Source organism: Vigna umbellata, chromosome 7 (assembly GCF_029865625.1).
Source record: "Vigna umbellata cultivar VRB3 chromosome 7, Vumbellata_1.0, whole genome shotgun sequence".
In the NCBI taxonomy this organism is placed as follows: Eukaryota; Viridiplantae; Streptophyta; class Magnoliopsida; order Fabales; family Fabaceae; genus Vigna; species Vigna umbellata.
Window position 1 is genome coordinate 23,578,002 of NC_142171.1, and position 22,578 is coordinate 23,600,579.

At 31.2% G+C, this 22,578-nt stretch overlaps 2 protein-coding genes across 2 annotated transcripts; both read left to right on the forward strand.

Moving 5' to 3' along the window:
• The first annotated feature begins 4,395 nt into the window (after window positions 1–4,395).
• On the forward strand, window positions 4,396–8,196 carry LOC148195497 (cellulose synthase-like protein E1). The gene is made up of 8 exons (XM_088094968.1): window positions 4,396–4,805; window positions 4,908–5,235; window positions 5,349–5,489; window positions 5,603–5,737; window positions 6,157–6,369; window positions 6,521–6,748; window positions 6,991–7,338; window positions 7,494–8,196. Exons 1-8 carry the CDS (start codon window positions 4,534–4,536, stop codon window positions 8,040–8,042), a joined length of 2,214 nt encoding a protein of 737 aa, XP_087951094.1. The 5' UTR covers window positions 4,396–4,533; the 3' UTR covers window positions 8,043–8,196.
• Window positions 8,197–10,281: 2,085 nt separating this feature from the next.
• On the forward strand, window positions 10,282–19,558 carry LOC124844455 (uncharacterized). Its single transcript, XM_047321403.2, has 17 exons — window positions 10,282–10,454; window positions 10,552–10,614; window positions 10,704–10,858; window positions 11,342–11,452; window positions 11,703–11,768; window positions 12,187–12,270; window positions 13,057–13,143; window positions 15,810–15,901; window positions 15,997–16,057; window positions 16,296–16,355; window positions 16,662–16,722; window positions 17,091–17,198; window positions 17,602–17,720; window positions 17,805–17,876; window positions 17,983–18,068; window positions 18,310–18,406; window positions 18,840–19,558. Exons 1-17 carry the CDS (start codon window positions 10,319–10,321, stop codon window positions 18,969–18,971), a joined length of 1,590 nt encoding a protein of 529 aa, XP_047177359.1. The 5' UTR covers window positions 10,282–10,318; the 3' UTR covers window positions 18,972–19,558.
• Window positions 19,559–22,578: the final 3,020 nt, after the last annotated feature.

A 22,578-nucleotide genomic window follows, 5' to 3' on the forward strand; every position in this document is an offset into this window, starting at 1 on the left:
TGCAGTCTTTGCACTTCATTATTTTCCAACTATGTTTAGCTTTGCATTCAAATAAATGTATTTTATTATGAGATTATTCCATGTTATTTCTTTATTCTTTCATACTTATCTCTCCATAATCAACATAACACCAAATCAAAGACAAATGAATATATATTAAGAATACGAGAACCAGAATTTCGATAGAAATTTGCTTGCTTTGTAAAAAGTGTTTATAACTTCTTAATTACTAACATTCTTCAAAGAAAATAAATCATGTTAACATGGATTTATTGACTATATCTTGACATAATATACACGTAATTTTTTTATTGAGTTTAAATAATCAACACAACAAATAATTAATAAAATAAATTAATGATAAAATTATATTTGCATTAAAATGTTATTAAAAAATCTGTTTCAAAATATTATTGGTCATAGTAAAATATATACAAACAAATGTAATATGTGTTTTACATTTGCATTATGGGCTTGAGAATGTAATCATGATGTTATTTCAGTAAACATATACTTAAAATCAAGTATAAGGTTTCCTTGCATCTCCTCGTAATATTTGTACATAGCTGAAATTAATTACTTTTAATTTAAATCATGAGGATTTTTTATAATATTTTAAACACTTGTTTATTTTATTATTGGCAAATATTATCTTACTGACTTGGATATCCGTCATTCAATGGTTTCTGGGACCTTATAAAAGTGTAATATATCATCTTCAACATTTAGATTGGTCCCAAATTTCAAATGAAAAATTAAAATATTTAATTTTACTCTAGTTTGAGAAGTATTACTAAAGAATTAGCGTTTGCAAAAAGCAAGACATCAGAGTATCTAAAAGAATTACAAATTTTCCACTTAAAATTCAAATCTCTATCTTTTGGGCATAACTATATATTAATAGAAAAGTAAAGAGAAAAATGTAATAGTAAAGATGATTGTGATATATAACTGAAGAATGACAACAACCAACACAAGTAAATGTTAGATACAAATCAAAGAAGTGAGAAATATGATCAGAGATTGATGGTAAAACATATGCAGTATTACCATTAAAATAATTTTGATATTTTGTTGTTTGTTTCTACAATTAAGGTGAAAACCAAATAGTGTGATAGATTTGCTTAGCATATTTATAAATATATAACTTCTAACTAATTTGAGATTTTTTTTTCTCTAGTCCAATTTTTTGGTTAGATAATTCTCTTTATCCATTTTCAAATTCAGTAATAAACATATTAAATTTGTGCTAAAAATATATATAATAAATATTTTTAACAAAAGTAATTTATTTTTAATTGATTACTATTCAAAATTAAAATACGATTTCAAAAATAAAAATACAATAAATAATTTTAATAGAAACTTTCTTTGTAAATAAATATGTTACTTTATTAGTGTTTATAAGAATTTTTTTTTCTGTAACTTTAGAGTAAAAAACATTTTTACAATTTCATATCCAAGCGATTTAATAATTAATTTTAATTGAAAAAAGCGTTTGTTATAATGTTAATCAAACATTAATTTGATTGTTATTGAAGGTGAGTTTTTCAAAAATAATATAACACTATTTTATATACAAAATAAAAAAAAAACTTAACAAATATTTTGTAGACAGAATAAAAATAAACATAAAATTTAGAAACTGATATATTAAGATGTTTGAAGTTGCATTTAAAAGAAAAATAGAAAGTGTTAAGTCAAAGTACATTTATGAAATATTATAGTAGTAAAGTCAAAGAACTTTTTAATTATGGTAAGAAAATTATAAATTAGGTAAAATGAGGTTTCACGGTCAAACATAAACTTTACACATATACATATATTTATTACCTAAAAATGAAAATGGTCTTTAAAACACATACTAATGCAATAATAGACTGGTCCTTAATAATTTAAACATATTCATTACGGTTTAAGGCGTTTGTGTCATTTCTAATAAAGTTTTAAATTATTATGCCATTTATAGTTGTTTTATTTTATGTATATTATAGTTTTGTTATAATTATTTTTTTCTTTATATTAATTAAATAAGGACAATTAAAATATTAATATTATTATAATATTCAAATTTAAAAATACCCAGATAAAAATAAATATTTCTGTTCAAAAATCGATAATTGAAATTAAATATTTTTGTTGAAAAATGGATAATTGAAAAGAAACAAGTATATTTTGAACCTAGAGATGATCTCTCTCCCACGGCATCTCACCTCCCCCACCAAATATAGCCTCTGCACCGACCTCTATCAATTTAGAAACTAATTGCTAACTAATATGCTTCAATATTTATTTATTTACTTTAATATGACATGAAAATAAGCATTTCAAAAATAAAGAACAAATCAATATAAATAAGGAATAAAAAGGTGAAATTTTCATTTACGTTATATTACACGAAAAGAATAAATTACCGATATAATAAAGTACATTTTACTTACAAATTTTATTAACAGATTTAAAAATTTAATTATTAATAAAAATACTGTGGGTAATGAATTTATTAATAAAATCTATTGGTTAATTAGAATTTTTATTATCCACAAATGTATTTATTGATAATATCTGTTGATGAATTCCATTAATAATTTATAAGGTTTATTATTGATAGATATTTTTTTAATAAAATTCATGAATAAAATGAGTGTTAAAAGTTTTTATGGTGAACTTTGATGATGTTGTGAAAACTTAATTGATAATAGATTTTTTTTGAAGTCATACCTCAATCCATTAGTATTTAAACTTTTTGAAATTTTGTTGATGAATTTATTGATAATTCAATTTTTTAAAATACTTTTGGTAAAATAATTGTCTATTTTATCGTTAAATTTAACAAGATATTTGTTATAAAATAATTAAAAATAAATGAAAAAAAGAAAAGAATAAAAAGGAAGAATAAGAGAGATGGAACAGAAAGAGGAAGAAGAAAATGAAAAGAAAAGAAAAAAATTACAAATGACAATCATGGATGTCACTGTGACAAGCCGTGAAAGTGACAGTGAGGTGGAATTAGTGGCTGCGGAGGAAAACAGGAAGAGAAAAAAAAATTGAAGAGTCGAATACAATAATTACAACCACAATGAAATGGAGGTGAGAAGAAAAGGATAACTAAATAAACAAAGAATAAAAAAAGAAAAATGAGGAGAAGGAAAAAAAAAATACTTAATTATAATATTTACTAATATATATTGACTGATGATTAAAATTCATCTATAATTATTGATGAATATTTTATATTTATTGAGAAAATTTATCAATAAACATTTTACTAATATATTTTTAACACTAATAAATTTAATTTATTAATATATATGTTTGTAATTATCAACAAGTTTTATAATGTTTTTGTAACTATCAACAAATTTTATCGTTTTGATAAATTATTTAGAGTTATTTTCTTAGTGTAATCTTAATATAGTTTTATCAATTTAAAAGATAAATTCATAATAAGTTTTATAATGGTTATTTATGATACACACACACATATATATATATATATATATATATATATATATATATATATATAATTTTTTTAGTGTATATTAAATGTCAATAAACTTTTTTTCTTCCTATAAATAATTTTCTGTTAAAAGACGGATATTGTACAACCATTTCAAATGATTATTATTTTCCATGTTTAACCACCATTTTCAATTATAATTTTTGTAAAAAGTACAACTGTTGTATGTGTTACATATCACAAAATAAAAAGTCAAGATATTTGCTTCTTAGAAAGTATGTTTTATCTCTAATAATGTAAATAAGAAAATATTATAAAAATGTAAATTAGATAACTTATCCATACTATTATATAAAACGATTTTTTTCCACGTTTTGTTTCCTATATTTTAAATAGACGTTCAATTGTACACTCGAAACACCTTACATATAATGCAATATTTAACATTTAGTTTATAATAAAAACGAATTTCTCTTTGGATTTTTTTTGTATTTCTTAAATTATTGCTGGCTATTTTGGAGTTAGTATGCAAGTTGAATTTAGTGATACCCATTGAATGATACTTTTAATCTACAATATCGATGGGGACTATTGAAAAGGAACTTCCCATCAGAGTATACGTACGTTTTGTTTTTGTCAATGTTTTAATTTGTTCCGATTACTGACTTTTTCATCTACAGGACACACCTTTAACTCTACAAACGAAAGCACTTTCACAATTATTATTTATTTTTCAACACATCACAAATCTTATAATTATTATTTTATTAATTTCTCACAATATTTAATTCCAAATATACTCTTCATCATATTATTTTATTAATAAACTAACTCTGTCCTATCGTTATAAACATAAACACGTGACTTTTAGTCCCTGGCGGTATGTGTTGATCACTATGTATCATTGCTGATATTCGTCAGTGCACTCGTCACCTTCGTTTGGAGTCTTCGTGGTACCGTCAGTGTAGCATCCATCACTCATAACAGATCATCGTCTATGGCTGTATAAGAAAGAGGATTAACTCCACTCAACGTCGACATCAAGAACACAGAGGAGTGAGTTAGAAGGCGCAATGGGAAGTGGTGAACAGCAGTCATTGTTCCAGACTAGGAAAGACAGAGCAAGACACGTTCGGAGGGTCTATGCTGTCTCTGTGTCTCTGGCCATATGCTTTGTCTGGGCATTCAGACTCACCCACATACCCGCAAATGGGGAAGCTGGCCAATGGGCATGGTTTGGTTTGTTTCTTGCAGAACTCTGGTCTGGCATCTATTGGCTCTTTTATCAAGCCCTCCGCTGGAACATGGTCTTCAGAACAACCTTTCCCAACATACTCTCTCAAAGGTTTATCTTTTCCACCTTTACTATACAAAACTTGTACAACAACCCAAACTTCCATGTTCCAACGTAACTACTCATCATTTTGTGTGTGTTTGAGTTTGGCAGATATGAGAGTAGGTTGCCGGGAGTGGACATCTTTGTGTTCACGGCGGATGCTGTGGTGGAGCCACCGCTGATGGTGATTAATACGGTGTTATCTGTGATGGCTTATGACTATCCGGCTCAGAAGTTGAGCGTGTATCTCTCAGACGATGGGTGTTCGGAGATAACCTTTTATGCACTTTTAGAAGCTTCTTCCTTTGCCAAGCATTGGGTTCCATTCTGCAAGAGATTTAAGGTGGAACCGAGGTCACCTGCTGCCTTCTTCAACAACACTCATGCCTCAACAAAATCACACGATCATATCTATGTCAAACACTTGGCAACCATCCGTGTATGCACATATTCACCATCACTTCTCTTTCTACTTTCATCTCCATTTCATACAATGTGCTTTGAAGACTCTGTGTACCTTGTCACAACGATGTTCTTGAATTTTATTTGCAGAAACTATACGAAGAAATGAAAAGGAGAGTAGAAGATGCAACCAAGTTGGGTGTACCCAGTGAAGCACGCTCTAAGCATAATGGGTTTTCCCAGTGGGAGAATTCATATACCTCACGACGTGATCACGACACTATCCTTCAAGTAGATTAACTTTCTAAAACTGTGTTTGAGAGAATCACATGTTACATATGATCGTTAAGCAATATTTCTAACTGTCTTGTAACTTGGATCATGTTTGGTGTTGTGCTTAACAGATAGTTGTGCATAAAAACGACTTTCATGGATCAAAGGATGAAGATGGCTGTATTTTGCCAACATTAGTGTATATGGCTCGTGAAAAGAGACCTCAGTATCATAGCCACTATAAAGCCGGAGCTATAAATTCATTGGTAATACATATAATTTCAACCCTCCATTTCTTAAAAAATAAAAATTTGAAGGGACAATGGATTCTCAATTATTTTTAATCATAATTCTTTGACACCCAATAAATTTTTACATCTATTATATGTGTGTGTGTGTATATATATATATATATATATATATATATATATATATATATATATATTTTAAATTAGTGGAACAACTCTTAAACCCTATACTAATATGTTTGGATTTTTCTTTTTCCCTCAAGAGAACCAAAATTTCAAATTTTAGTTGACTTAAATTACGATAAATTGTTTTCTTAAAAATAAAACTGAACTTAATTTTTTAATTAAACTTAATCACACGTCCGTAACCTTTCACGAAATATTATTGTATCCAGAGTCATTGAATATAACATTATATTTCTTTGACCTGTGTGTAGCTAAGAGTGTCTTCAACTATTAGCAATGGGAAAATCATTCTAATTCTAGATTGCGACATGTACTCAACCCATTCTCAATCAGTGAGAGACGCTCTATGTTTCTTCATGGACGAAGATAAAGGCTCAGAAATTGCTTACGTGCAATTTCCGCAAAGTTTTGATAATATTGGAAAGAATGATCTCTACGGGAATTCTTTATTTGAAATTCTGCAGGTAAGTTAGTTAAAAATGTGTTGAAAATATATAATTAATTTTGATGAAAATATGTGTAGTAATTTTCTTTCTTTAAGCATAGATAGCATTATTATGGTGAATACTGATGTTTCGCTAAAAGTAATTTTACACTGTCTTGATCACTTTGAAGATAGACCTCGCTGGCACAGATGGTTTTGGTGGCCCTATTTTCATTGGAACTTGTTGCTTTCTTAGAAGAGAGGCTCTCTGTTCGAACAAGTTTAGTGGTGAATACAAAAATGATTGGAATGATGAGAATGAGAATGAGGTGACTGAAGTAAACTTGCATGAACTAGCAGAAAATTCAAAGGCTTTAGCAGATTGCACTTATGAGAAAAATACTTTATGGGGGAAAAAGGTAATTTAGTAATCTCTCAACACTTTCACGTTCACAATCATCATCAAAAGAAAAATATTTTTTTAACACACCTAATTTCTTTTACATTCAAATTACACTACCATTCTTTATTTTTTACTCATTTTTTCAAAAAATATCAGAGTTTACACTTTTATAACCATTTTATTCATATATTATGTGTCAAATGAAGATAAAAGTGCCATGATACGTTACTCTAATCAAAATGATTTGTTTTGTTGTAGATTGGTTCAATATATGGGTGTCTTGTGGAGGACGTGGTAACAGGGTTATGGATACAGTCACAAGGATGGAAATCAGTATACTGTAACCCATCAATAAGAGCTTTTTCTGGTATTGCTCCAACTAACTTACTTCGCTCACTGGTTCAATTGAGAAGATGGGGTGAAGGTCAATTGCAAATTTTGTTTTCTGAGTTCAGACCTAAATGTTATGGTCATAACAAGGTCAAATTAGGCCTACAATTGGGATATTTGCATTATAACACCTTTGCAATCACTTCCTTATCAGTACTATATTATTCCATCATCCCTCCACTTTATCTCCTTAAGGGCATTTCCTTCTTTCCAAAGGTATGTCCTTTTCTCACAAAAATCACAACTTTACAGCATTTTCTTCTCTCAAACTCCACATCAAACACAAACTCACATTCTAAATTACTCAAAATTTATGGTTCAGCAGTTAATTAATGTTGCTAATATTTGTGCTTAATCTATTGGTTCAACAGATGTGTAGCTTATGGTTCATACCTTTCGCATGTGTAATTGTTGGGGAAATTGCTTATAGTTTGATTGAGGGTTTGAGTAAGGGAGGATCAATCAAAGGTTGGTGCAATGGTATGAGAATGTGGTTGTACGTGAGATCGAGTTCCTTTCTGTTTTCCTTGTTAAGTTTCATCTTAGGATTCTTTGGACGTTCAAATTCATCATTTTTACTCACGTCAAAGGTCACAGAAGATGATCTTGCTCAACGTTACGAGAAAGAGATCATGGAGTTTGGAACCTCTTCTCCTTATTTCACTGTTCTAGCAACAGTTGCTTTGCTCAATCTGTTTTGTTTGCTTTCAACTTTAAAGGATTTGGTCCTTGAAAAAGGTGCTTTTGTTGAGAAAATGGCATTACAAGTTCTTTTATGTGGATTTTTGGTTTTTATCAATTTTCCCTTATACGAAGCCATTCTTATTAGGAAGGATAACGGTAGAATGCCAACCATTCTTTCTGTGAAGTCTACTACATTGGCTTTCACTGCATGTGTCTTCTTCAAACTATTCAATTGAGTAAATTGATGCAGTCTTTGCTTTTATCCTCTGATTGGCAAAGATATTTGTTTGCATTATTTTATCTCAATATGTTGTCTTTCCATTGAAAAATATGTACTTATTGCCATACTATTAATCTGAAATGGAAAGAAATGTTCAACTGCAACAACAATATGCTTTTGTTTGCAAGTGATTTTGTTTGCCACTTGTCTTTTTATCATCTCTTGCTCAGTGTAGCTTTCAGCAGAAGAAGGATGGTTAACATCCCATTCACAAAACTTTTGTAATTGGTTTTAAAAGCTGCAGAGAGATTGCATATATAGAGCTAAATAAATCAAGTTTTAATGGAACTTTTTGAAGACTTTCAATTCGTTCATATATATTCTTATTCTTTTATAGGTTCTCTGTTTTTGGAAACATAGATATGTTTTCTGATAAGTTAAATAATAGCTATCAGAAAATAATATAATCTCTTTTTTCAAGAAGAAGTATAACTTTATGCTTTTTTATGCACGAGAAACGTAAGTTACGGTTAACAATTTGTTTTAACAATTTTTTTACAATAAATTATGAATTACTATTTTATTAGTTTGTATATTTAAAATCGTTTTCATCACAAGTTATTATATAAACAGTTATAAAATAAAGTTGTTAAAAAATATTTTTCTATTGATAATAATAAATAAAAGATTTCACTCTCCTTTCTTCTTTTCTTTTTTCTATTTTTTATCTCAATATGTTCTATTTTTTCCCACGTACGAAGCCATTCTTATTAGGAAAGATAAGGGTAGAATGCCAACCATTCTTTCTATGAAGTCTACTACATGGGCTTTCAGTGCATGTGTCTTCTTGAAACTATTCAATTGAGTACATTGATGCAGTCTTTGCTTTTATCCTCTAATTTGCTTGCATTATTTTATCTCAATATGTAGTCTTTCCCTTGAAAAATATGTACGGTTATTATGAACTTATAGCCGTTTGGTCCGTTCGCTTATCTCGATAGTAAGAATTAATGTGTAATTAATATTATAATGACTATTAACGAGTAATTAAAGTTTGTATTAATAATCATTAAGAGGTAATTTAATTAGTGAGTATCAAAATGTGTTCTGCATATCACCTCAATACCCTAATCGGTCACTAAAACGCGATTATTCTCCTCCCATTTCAGTATAAACATGTACTGTTGTCATACTGTTAATATGAAATGGAAAGAAAAATTTGCCACCTGTCTTTTTATCATCTCTTGCTCGGTGTAGCTTTCAGCAGAAGAAGGATGGTTAACTTCCCATTCACAAAGCTTTTGTAATGGTCGACCTGCGTCACAAACTTTTTTTTCTCTCACTTTGCATACGCACCATGAAGAAATTCTGATTTAAACTGTATTCATCTAAAAATTCAGACAATCATAATCTGAGGGAAGAGATGATGAAATGTAATTGATGAAAATCTTAGTCATTGAAAAGAAAATAATATAGCAATGTGAATACGATGATGAACGATTTTCCGGAGAAAAGAGATATTCCAGGAAAAAGAGGAGAAAATTTAAGATGGAAATGGTGTTTTTGGATAAGAGGGAGAATTATTTGTAGTGTAGATATATTAGAGAACTCAGTGTTGAAAAAAAGGAGTAGCAACTTCAAATGGGAAAGGAAGAAACCCATCACAACCAAGTTTATCAAATGATGCATCAAGGATAAAATATATCTAAGTTGAAATAATAATGATAATACTTTAAAATAATATTAAAGTATGATGTAATAAAATATCAATTCAAATATATTTAAAATTTTAAAACAACATTTAAATAAAATTAAATGTAAGATATAAATTTAAATAAATTTAATCTTGGTAAAAATATTTTTAAAAAATATTAATTTTAATAAAAATATTAATATTATTTTTAAAAATATTATTCTAATAAAAATTAAATTTGATTTTAATTTAAAAAAATTCAATAATTGAATTAAATTAAAATAGTAAATATATTGATTAAATTGAGATTTTTTCTATCACACTCTCGTGTATAACACTCATTTTCTAAAATTAAAAAAATAGAATTGTATCACATTTTCTAAAATAGAAATATTCGAACAAATAAAAGAATCAACTGAGAATATTTTACTTAATAATTTTTATATGATTGAAAGAATTATATATTTTCTTTTTGGAATTTTGATTTGATGGTTTATTCTTAAAATTAAAAAAAAATAAAAATAAAAACCTTTATTATCCAAAGCATACCCAAAGAAAAGACTACGAAATTAAGAATCAGTAGTCGAAAGAATCTAAGCATGGCGCAGGTGCTGTACATGGCTTTACCTGTCCCCGCAAAACCCCGCAAAGCTGCATCCTCATCTTCTTCTTCCAAGCCATTGAAGCTTCCCCGTAGAAGCCGCTCCACCAACATATCCATTCCTACTGTCAAAGGTAACAACAATCAAAGCATGCTTTTTCATCTCCTGCTACAATGCTCCTACTTCATTCAATGCTTCTTTCACTATTGAATAAAAACTGAAACTTTCAGGCAGTGGCAAACGTTTGCTCAAACCCCAGAAGCTGAATTTAGAGGTTTCTCCTCACAGAGCTGGTGCATCCACTTTTTCCCTCATCGTCGTGTGTGCTTTGAAAGAAAGTGGAGTTTTTTATTTGTTGGTCTGGTTTTTGTCGATGTTGTAGTTTCAGCGGTGAGATTGATGCGAATTGAGCTCGGTGGTGCTTTTGCTGACCTTCTCAACGAGAAAGGGAAAGGTTCTGGTGAAAACGAGATGGGATATGTTCAAAGAACGCTCGGTTTTCGCACTCGGGAATTGAGTCATCATGACCTTAGATTGGTTAGTAATTTAGTTAGTTATTACTTTGAACCCTTTGAATCCTTTCTGTGCTTGCTTCACAACTTACATTGCAAAATGTTCTTTCTTATATTTAAATGTTCTCTTTAATATCTAACAACTTCAAGATTGGATGCTTTGGTAATGACAACAACTTTTCTAGTTGCATATCAATAATTCAATATGCAAATGAGTTTTTGTTGTTCTTTATGAAAGTGGTATATGGGAATGATTGACTGCTCGCTTGTCTTCATCAGAGATTAAGCACACTGTATGAGTATAATGCTTGATTTACAGTTCTACTTAGACGTTGATTACTTCGCCCAATTTCTCCTATTTGATCAGACTTTGCAAAATCCAGAGTATTATCACCCCTTATTAGGCTCAAACTTTTAAGTATTTCGACTTCTAAACTAAACTCCCTTTCATGTCACTTCATCAACAAATTATTGATTATTTTCTCTATTCGTACTACAAATTATATAGGTCACAGACATTGTTGGTGGCACAATTCGCTGGAGAAGATATCTTGATCATCTGATCAATTCACTGTGTCATGATAAAGATATATCTAGCATGGAACCTCTTCTCTTACAGGTGAATTTGAGCTCTATATTTATTACGATCATGTTTGTTTCAGTCACTGACTAATTAAATACATCATATACAGCACAAACAGAGGATAAAGAAAAGAGCAAAATTCCATTTTTTTTTTTAAATTTCGTGAACACTGGCCATTAAAGATTTTTTGCTGGATCTTTTGCCATAAAGTACATGGTGTTGTTAAACATTCATCAACCTGAGTCCTTATGTTCTTTGAGCATTTTAATGATCTTAGTACTTTCAGATTCTACGAATTGGCTTCTATGAGGTTGTCAAATTGGACATGCCACCTTATGCTGTTGTAGATGAGGTATTTTATGGCCCATATGTATTTCTTGTTTAGTAATGAATTGGTTGGATTGGATTCATGTTGCCTGAGGCTTGAGAAAATATCATAAAGATTATAATTTGAACAATGGATATGAACTAAATTTATAATTGCAAAGGATTTTCATTTACTGAATTCAATTTTTTTAATGTTGTCTACTGGTGATGTGTTATGCTTATGAGAGTGATTATTGTTTTGAAATTCAACCTATATTTCTTCTCTTTTTTCAGAAGAATTAATTTTTGAAAATAAATTTTGATGTCATGTTACTATAATTTTGAGGCTTTGGTTCAATATAATATATACACTATAGTTCCAACCTTCTTTTAATTGTAGTATGAATATACTATAGTTCCAACCTTCTCTTAATTGTAGTATGAATCTGCTGTATGAAATGCAGAACGTGGAGCTTGCTAAAGTTGCTCTTAGACCTGGGGCTGGAAACATGGTCAATGGAATCCTCCGAAAGCTAGTTGCACTTAAGGTTTTATTTTTTTGTATATTGAATGTTTTAACTATATGTTGGAAGTCTCACATCGACTAGAGATAATATAAATTTAGAATATATAAGTGGGTGCAAACTTCACGTTATAAGTTGATTTTGTGAGGGTAGAGTTAGGCATAAAATGCACTTCTTAATATGCTATTAGAGTCATGGATTAGAACCTAGTCCTACGCTCGAAATGTACATACCTCAGTATCTTATAAGCTGGTTTTGTAGGGTTGACTTAGGCTTAAAGTCTTGAAAAATTTTATTCCCGTTCTAGTGTTCGTGGGTCCTTACTATTTGTAATGACTTATTCTTGGTGTTCTTCTTCATGTTCAGCCTTATATAATATACAACTTTATTTTGCGTGGTCCACTTCTAATTTGACCTAGACCAAGTCTTCTTATTTGACCTAGATAGAGTCCAACCCTTCCTTTTCGATTGAAACCTTGTCAGAGTGAATAAGTCGTTACATACAGTAAGCAGCCCACCCCGGAATGATTGAGAAGAATTTTTTTTCAAGATTTTAAATCTAGCTCAACCCTACTAAACTAACTTGTAAGGTGAGGTTTGCACCTATTTATATACTTTAAATTGGTCTTATCTCTAGTCGAAGTTGGACTTTCAATACACCCTTCACGCCGAGGTTTATACATCTCAAACGTGAAATTAGATATTAATGGGTAGTCTAATAGCGGGTGGAACAACAAACCAACAAAGTCCAATTCTTAACACTATAAATCATGAAGAATTTTATCAAATCCATTGATGTTTGGTTTGCAGGAGAACGGTACTCTTCCTTTGCCCAAAGTGGAGGGTGATGACCGTGCTCAAGCACGTGCGTTGGCTACTCTACACTCACATCCAGTTGTGAGTGACTTACTGCTTTCACTTTTCTATACCACTATTCATTATTCTAACAGGAAAATTCAAAACTAGGAATCATGCATCAGAGACCGATAACCATAAAATCTTTTATTTTGTGCTCAGCAATAACCTCAATACCATTAAAGTATGGGTACGGTATAAGCTTAAGATATTCAAAATTGTTGTAAACAAAAAAAATCAATAAAGAATTAGAACTATGTGATCAATACTTAGTTTGTACTCATTTTCTACCTTGCTCTTGCATACCTAAAGTGTTATGCTATTGTTATTTTCTTAATATTTTGTGGTGGTTATCAAAACATAATAGGCTAACGTTGAAGGCCAAAAAAAATTTATTTCGAAGGTGGAATTTGTATTTCAGGATTTAGATACAGTGCACTAAAATATAATGGTTCTCACTTTGAAAGGTGTTTTCTTGGTTGTTTATTTTCTCAGGTTAGTATCATTGGTCAAACATAAGTTTGCTGTACCTAAGATCAAATGCCTAGATAAATATATCCTAAATGTCTATCCCTGTTTTTTGCAAGAAGAGTTTTAAGAGTATTCTGTTAGGATATAAGGAGAAGAGACATAAGTTAAGATAGTTAGAATATTAATGGGTTAGTTTCTTGAGGTGTTAGTTGGATAAATTGGGGGAGAAGGAGAGGACAAAAAAAAGATGTTAATTAGGAAGCACAAATTTGGGCCATGGTGAAGCTGCCAGTGTTTTGCGGCAGACCCAATTGGTTCGATTGCTAGGACCGAAAAATTCTGAGATGCAAGGAATTCATTCATGAGCATGGAGGGTATGACTGTTTTTATTTTTTTTTATTGGCAATGTCAAATGTTAGTATTTGTTAGTGGGAGGAGTTGAACCCACAACCTCTCACCCTCCTTTCTAACTTTACCACTAAGCCAATTTTATATGAGTGTGACTATGCTTTGGTTCTATATTTTGTGCCAAGATAACCCAAATTCATTGGGAATCATTTTCCACGGCTTTGGTAAAAAGATTCAAAGATAGTTATGGTAGCAATATCTTTGAAAGATTGACTTCCATGAAAAAAGAAGAGAAAACTGAGATGCAATCTTGCAGCAAATAAGTGGAAACTTCCACAGTGTTCTTGCATGAGGACCAGCATTTAGATGTATAAAAGGGGACACTGATTCAGAGAGTAGTAGTTTTAAGTGTGATGGTAATGCATTTCAATTCTTGAAATCTGAAAGTAGAAGTAAAGAAGGTTGGGTAATGAAGAATCACACCATCTGTAGTGGAGAAAAAACAAAAAATGTGGTGAGATTAGCAAGAGAAATAAAAATCATTATGGAGAAAGAAGTGGATGCATCAACAAAGAGAGTGAAGATTATGGACTTATGATCAGTTTCTTGATAATCCGATTATAAAGTTAACCAATAAGAAAGATGAAGATCGACATGCAACCAAGCATCATTCCCGGGTTCAGATTTCCATAATATGAATAAGAAATGATTGTTGGACTCATTTGATAATGAAGGTGGTGGGAACATCAATGACATTGGAATCTTGGAATTTCAACTTATTGGGTTTAGAGACTTTTATACAAAATCCAATCTCATCCCCACCACCACCCAGGCCTCCAGGCCCAAAATTTGCAAGTTGTAGCCAGTGGATTCCCTTCCTATGATAGGACAATATCACAATGCTTTCAAGAAGGATAGATGAAGATCACAGTGATGAAGATGAGCCACAGGATCAAACTTCCACTATTACAACCTTGAGGACAAGGTTGATTTTTGGAGGAGTGAATTGTTAGGATACAAGGATAAGTGAAATTAGTTAAGATATTTAGAATATTAACGAGTTAGTTACTTGAGGTGTTAGATATAAATAGGAAAGGCGATGAGAGAAAAGAATGTCAATTTTGTAGATTGAGCATTAGCTCTTTGTGAAGGGGAAGCCCTTGAAGGAGAGACTGCTCTCCTATTTCGTGTTATTTTCATTCTATTCAATAAAAAATCCTTCTTTTCTTTCCCTTTGCATTTCTTGGTTATGGCTGCATGTTTAGTCTTGCTTTTCCATTCTAGATAGTTGAAGTCAATAGTTGATTGTCTAAAGATTTTTGTCTAACAAAATTGGTTAGCTGTGATGATTAATGTTGCATCCCCAAAATGGAAATGAGGCAAAAAGAAGAAAAAATATTGATTGAATTAATTGAACAGAACAAAGGAGACAAATCTCTCCTCTGTTTAACCTTTTACACAAAGGTAATGCTTTGTTTACAATTGATAAAACATAAAATGTCACCATCTCCCTTACACCCTCATATGTTTTATCTATATCAGTTAACCCCTCTAACTTACTAACCACTAATTTTCCTTTCTCTGTTCTAACTCATAACAATGAACAAATTTGTTTACCTTTTTTGGCATAACCATTTTAGTTTACTTTTTCTGTAAATCAAAGTATAGTAGGGATATATTACTCCAATAGTACTACCCAAGGTGCCAATGGCATGGGATCCTACAAGGGCAGGAAGAGGACCACTGTATAATGAATAATTTAGTATTCTTTTAACCAAACTAGAATGTAAGAGTTAACAAAACGAACTTTGCAATTTACTAAAGTTGCTATCAACAAAATAAGGTAGGTAAAATTTAATAAAAACATTTTCTTATTGCTCCTTTTGCAGTGGATGGTAAGGAGATGGACAAAGTATCTCGGCCAGGAAGAAGCCATTAAATTGATGATATGGAACAACAGTGAGCCCAGTTTCAGCTTAAGGCAAGTGAATATTTCTTCCATTTATTTGTGCTCTACCTGGGGTAGCTTGTAACACATAATAAAGAACTCAAGCTATATTTTTATGATAATTTCAGAGCAAATCGTGCAAGTGGTTTTTCAAGAGATGACCTTGTGGCACAGCTTAATGCATTGAAGGTGCTACCACTGCCATGATTGAATGTGGCATTTGCTTATCATAGTATCTGCTTTTTATTTTATTTTTATTGTTTAATGTTTTTGTAAATTTATAAAATTGTGCAGTTTGTTTTTGAATGAATTCCTTTCTTTTTTATCAGGTTTGAGTAGAAGTTCATGTTACATTTGCACTATAAAATTGTATATTACCTGTTACTCTCTATATTGTCAATGTCTTCCTGACAGATTTAAGTTTCAGGTCCCTCACAAGCTTTCATTGTATTTAGATGAATTTGTTCGTGTCAAAACTGGGTTGCAGGTATAAATTTCCTTACGAGTATTATGAATTTCTATGGTGTCGAACACTCATTAGAGGAGAATATCCGTTCGGACTGAACTATATGCATATTTTCTCCCTTATGTAAATAATAGCTCATAGGTTCAACAGTGTGTAATTGCCCTTTAGCTGACTACTTGCTTACTGTGGGTTATCTTTTACTTTCATTTCTCTTATATTTTTCAAATGGGAGGCATTGAAGTTATATTTATATTTGCTGTTATTATCTGTTATGAAGTAAGCATGACTTTCTCGTTTAAGCTGACTGATTGTAGGCTCGTATTTCAGATTGTCATTCATGCTGGTCTGCTCAAAAAGGGTTTATGTTCAGTTCAGGATGAAAGTGCAGGTCAACTGTCAACTTTTCTCATAGAAGGGATTCATATAAGGCAGTAATATCTAAAGTTTATTTTCTCCTCTTTTACATTTTACTTGAAACACTGTGACTGGCCTCTTCTTTGCTAGATGACCCACCAGGGATAATACTACATCGTTTTATGCATTCATGTTCCTGTATGGGTTTTCTTTGTAAGATTTTGTTGTGATTGATGGAATTTGTGACCAAAGGCCTTGCATTTAGCATACACACGATTTTACCTAATATGCTAATCAATGTATAGATTTCAACCGGTCTTTATTTTCCATTTTGAATTTAAAGAAATTTTTACTTTACATGGTTATATATTATCGTACAGTGTGTCACATCCTTGATTGCAGGTCTAGTAGTTTCTGTTGTGGATCCTCAACCTGGTGAAACTATCGTGGATGGCTGTGCTGCTCCTGGTGGGAAGACCCTATACATGGCCTCTCATTTAAGTGGCCAAGGTACTAATTTGTCTAAGATATTTTCTTAAATCATATTGAATTTCAATTTCTTCAGGTACTCTGATAGATATTTTCTTGACTTTGTTTTTCTTTCGAGGAGATTTGTTTCAGATACTTATAGTTTTCGTGAGTTAGGTCTCTTACCCTGGGAGTTGGAATTATAATAAGCTTTGTAAAACATGAACATCGTTTCAGATCCCCTCTCCCCACGGACCCCCTCATAACATGTAGCAGGAATCGTGTTCTCTGTTGGAGATAATAATCTCCTTCGATCTTCACTCATTCTGGCTATGAGACTGTATTTTTGTCAACAATATTCTAACTTAAAAATTTGTTGATATACTAGTTTCTTGCTTTTTTCGTTTTCCATTCAGCAGAATAAAAGGAAAGCTTGTGTTTTCAGGTAAGGTATTTGCAGTTGATGTAAATAGTGGTAGGTTGAGAATTCTTAAAGAGACAGCAAAGTTGCACCAAGTGGATGGTGTCATTACCGCCATTCATGCTGATCTTCGTACATTGACTGTATGTTATTTTCTTCCTGTAAGTGTTAACTCTGAAATTGTTATGTAATTATTTCTTATTAGTTTTCTTTTGGATTTTATCCAGGATAATGAACAACTTAAGAGTGACAAAGTTTTGTTGGATGCTCCATGTTCTGGACTTGGTGTTCTATCCAAGGTGATTGTGTTATAATATGTTTCCTCATTGTCATTGTTTTCACAAATTAATTAGTATATTCTGCTTATCTTGTTTATTAATCTGTTTTATTCATTGGCTTTTGAAGAGAGCGGACTTGCGCTGGAACAGGGCGCTTAAGGATATGGAAGAACTGAAGAAATTACAAGATGAGCTACTGGATGCAGCATCCAAGTAAGCTGGGGATTCTCTTTGATGTTTCCTCTCTGTTTGTGTACATTATATTTTATCCAGTGAATTCATTGAATGAAGTGACGAAAAGCTTCATATGCTGGTTGCTTATTGCATAATCAATCAAGGCTTGTTGTTGTATGCTGATATGAAAAATTGAGTATACTAATTTCGAAATAATTTCTGTAGTAGATGAAACTAATGACACATTGTTTCCCTAATGCATTTTTTTTTGCACATTTAGATTGGTAAAACCTGGGGGAGTATTAGTTTACAGTACATGCTCCATAGATCCTGAAGAGAACGATGACAGGGTGGCTGCATTTCTTGTAAGACATCCGGTAAGAATGATCACTATTCACTAATCTTATTCAAATATTTTAATCTTTTGTTTAAAATACTCTTTCCTTTTCTGAATCGCACTACTTCAAATTAGCTTTAGTTGAATTGTTATATGGAAGATGTTTTAAATGGCAAATCCTCCTTTTTAAGCTTGGTGACGGGCTTCTTAAGAGAAATTGGATGCTGTTTACGTCTCAGGAATGTTGTTGAATAGCATTTGGAGTTACTGGAAGTTTATAGAAATTAAATGTTCTGCATGTCTTTGATTAGGTCCTTGTAAACATTTTAGGACATGATTGTCTGATTCCATTTTGAGTTTTTGACACAGCAGAATGGATTAAACAGGGACAACATGCATATCATTCTCTTTGGAAGTGCTCTGGTTTCCCCTCTAATATTTCAAGTGCTAATTTACTATTATTTGAATTCCAGGATTTCCGCATTGATCCTGTAGACAGATATGTTCCTCCTGACTTTGTGACAAGCAGTGGTTTCTTTTTCTCCAACCCAGTTAAACATTCACTAGATGGTTCCTTTGCTGCTCGTTTGGTACGAGATTCATAGAATGAGTTTCTGAAAAGGAATCCTTTGTGGATTTATTGCCAAATAGATGTCATTGATGAAAAATGAAGAGGCTGCTTATGAGTTGTGGCTGTTCTGGTATATCTCTTCATGTCTTCATACTTTGAAATCAAACATTTAACCTGCAGTGGGATGCTGCACTTCCAGAACAGGCATTCTAATTTCTCAAAGAAAAGATTTATATGAGATGAGATTGTCAATAAGTTTTATTTCACAAGGAGCTCTGGAAGGATGATGAATTGGTGATCCTTAAAAGAAGTACAAATACTATTTGTGAATGGAAAGTCCAAGCTTCAAAGATTTCTCCAGCATAATTACGCATTCTGCTGCAGTTTCAAGAGATTACTTTGAGTGCAATGTTCAGTAGCTGTTAACTTGGAATGTTGTCTTTTAGGAGTGTTTGTAGTTTGATTTAGTTCAGTTTTGTATTAAAAAGTCATTTGAATCAAACATCAAATATAATCAAACCAAATCAATTTTTAAAACTACAGTTTAATTTAGTTTTAGAGGTTGATATTATTTTAAAACTGCTATACATAAGTATATCATAAAGAGACATTTTCTTTTCATTTATTGACCTATTTATAATTCACTTTTTTAATATTCTTAGCTAACTTACATTGCAATTGTCTGCTGTAATGCTCTGATTATTAACTATTAAACTATAAATTTTATATATAAGATTGATCCTTGATTTTTAATCTGAATCAAACCGAATATTCAAGGGAAAAGTGATAGATCAAAACATTTAGTACAAATTGGTTTTGATCAATTTTTATGATTTCCTGTTGCTGTATTGGTTTAGTTTTTAATACCCTTAACTATTTTTACTGTGACGCTGCCATATGAGGTGCAGAGCTATTAATGTTACTGGTGGCAAATTATATATAGGCACTTATAGCTGCAGCTGTAACTTTTGTCCATACAAAAAGGTGCATGGCAAAGACTAGTTAAGAAATGCTAGAAATGAATGCCAATGGTTTTCTAGTGTCACAATATTCTGTTCAAGTTTAAAAAAAACTTTACTTAGGCATAACGTGCATTTCTCACCCTAGGAGTATCCTTTGGCAGAATCTTTACTCTCATTTTTTTCTTGTTCTTTTTTAGCATATAACAGTATACAGTAATGCAGTTTTCAAGTTTTTTTCGTTTCTGAAAGTGCTATATATTCCAAGCACTAACTCAATGGTGACTGTGAACACACTTGTAATACAACTCAATTCAATACTAATTTAGACATTTATGATGTAATCCTTAGACTAACTTCTAAATATACTAAAAAAAAGTAATTTTCAGAAAAAAAAAATTGTAGGGTGAATAGTATGTTAACACCTGTTTGGAGAGATGGTGTTAGTGCTTGTGATGAGCTGTTCCATGGGAAATGATGATAAGGAGAAAGCAACAGAGTTAACCATGACTGCGTGAGTACATTTGGCGTATCTGAATTATGCATTGCCATGCATAGGGCTATGACTGATAAGCATCAGCAATTGTTGTGCATGTCCACAACGTGTCATGAAAACTATTATCCTCTCTGTTATGTTCAGAAGTCACAAGTGAGAAAAACCAAACCCTATAGAGCATAGATCATAGAGACACACAACATGGTCCCTGACATTACTTTGAAACACCAAAACAGGAAGCCAGGTCCACAAGATGGAGTTTTGGTTGCTCTCTCTCTCTCTCAAGGATATGTATCAGTGTATTCTTTTCCTAATACTGCTACCAGAGAATAAATGATTTCATATCTGCAATTTTCTTATATTAGTACGGATAAACCACTAATCATTTTGATGATATGATTTTTTTTGCACTAACCATGCACAGACATTGAATGCTTTTTTATTGATTAACAATGTAAAAATGTGTACAATGTTACTAATAAAAGTTAAACTCCTTTCATATACAAGCAAAATGCTACCTAGGATCTTATTCAGCAATGTAGTTCATTGGCTCCGTGCACTCAACTAACCACACACAGGAGACAGTTTCAGTGGAATAGTACAAAACTTTCTTTGTCATCTTTTCACAAACTTCCACTGTCTCAAATTTGATGCGTTGAATGAATTTATCTTAAAGTCTTGCATGCAATTGTTTATAAATATAAAGTGATAAGGAATAAAATAAAGTGTCATCTCACTACATTTATATACAAAATTATTACAGTTCTTATTTTGTATTAAGCAACTTTAACCAACACATGAAAGAAACAGAGGAAATGTTAATTAGGAGACTTTGATTTACTCTCTTTTTGACAATTCCTTAGGATTAATTGTCATTATTTTCAAAAATAAGTATTTAATAAAAAGATTCCTTAACAAAACTAATTAATAATACATAAAAAAGGATAAACTTCATGCACATAAATTTCGTTTTCAAACTGAACCAAATCAGTTAGCCATCATTGCATTTAATTACTTAGGTGATATTCCTAAGAATACATCTCTACATTTATTACACCTATTGAAGGTTAGCTAAACCATATATATATACATATACATAAATATACATATATACACACACAGTACAATCTGCTAAATTGAATGAGCTTGATGTTATATAAGAACCGCTATATGGTTATGGGGTGACATATTCACCTTTGATAGAGTTTTTGTTTGATACGTTTTTCTCTCCTCATTCTCGAGCCTTCATCATGTTCATGAGAAAAAGTGTCTTCATCTTCCTTCTTCACAACTCCATCTTCAGAATGCTTTTGCATTCTCAACTCTTTTTGTTTCTCTGTTGGACCTTTATATTCTTACTATCCCTCCATTAGTTCTTTCCTACCTATATATGAAGGTTAGTTATCAGCATAGTTCTCTGCATCCTATGTAGAAAAGGAGAAAAGCTTAAGTTGGTGAGGCTGATTTGGGATGAAAGATATTCATTATGCAGGTGAATTCATGCTTAATTAACTGTTCACTCCTATATATTCTTCATGAGATACAGCATCCATATCAGTGTGCATATACCATATCATTTCTAAAGAATTTTTATCATATATACACCTATAATCATTCAATATACTTACAAAACCAGCATCATGTTTAATTTTTCACCTTATGAGGAGCCTACATGTTTCTTTTCTTGATCCTTCTGCAAAAAAGATCCAAATTTAGTAGTTTGGAGGAACTAAACAGACAGCAGGATAAAAACTAAGACATGAATTTACTTCTCTACAGATCAAGCAAATTTCGTTAAAACACACCGCAATTGATTATGATTCATTCTAAAAGCATGGAAAGACTTTATCTATCTATCTATCTATATATTTGTATATCTCTATCATTTTATGTAGCTGAAGCTAACTGCAGGTTTAATTAGAACTAACATATCTTTTTCTTTTATTTGAGAAATCATATCCAACATTAGACAAACCTTTTAACAAAAAAAGTGTACTATATTTCCCCGTTATTTATGGCTTGGACCATTTTCTCAGTTTAGTATTCTTTTCAAATTTTACATAATTATGTGTTAGAGGAAGTACTCTCGCACTGAATTAAGTAAAATATGCAGAGATATAAAAAAGAAAACTGAAACCAGCTCAGTCATTATATTTATAAACTTGATATATGCCTGATATATTGTT

Coding starts and splice junctions, on each gene's coding strand:
- LOC148195497 (XM_088094968.1), top strand. CDS start 4,534: ATGGGAAGTGGTGAACAGCAGTCATTGTTCCAGACTAGGAAAGACAGA. Junction 5,490..5,602: donor ATCACGACACTATCCTTCAA/GTAGATTAACTT, acceptor TGTGCTTAACAG/ATAGTTGTGCATAAAAACGA. Junction 6,370..6,520: donor CTTTATTTGAAATTCTGCAG/GTAAGTTAGTTA, acceptor ATCACTTTGAAG/ATAGACCTCGCTGGCACAGA.
- LOC124844455 (XM_047321403.2), top strand. CDS start 10,319: ATGGCGCAGGTGCTGTACATGGCTTTACCTGTCCCCGCAAAACCCCGC. Junction 11,769..12,186: donor CTTATGCTGTTGTAGATGAG/GTATTTTATGGC, acceptor TATGAAATGCAG/AACGTGGAGCTTGCTAAAGT. Junction 17,877..17,982: donor GACTTGGTGTTCTATCCAAG/GTGATTGTGTTA, acceptor TGGCTTTTGAAG/AGAGCGGACTTGCGCTGGAA.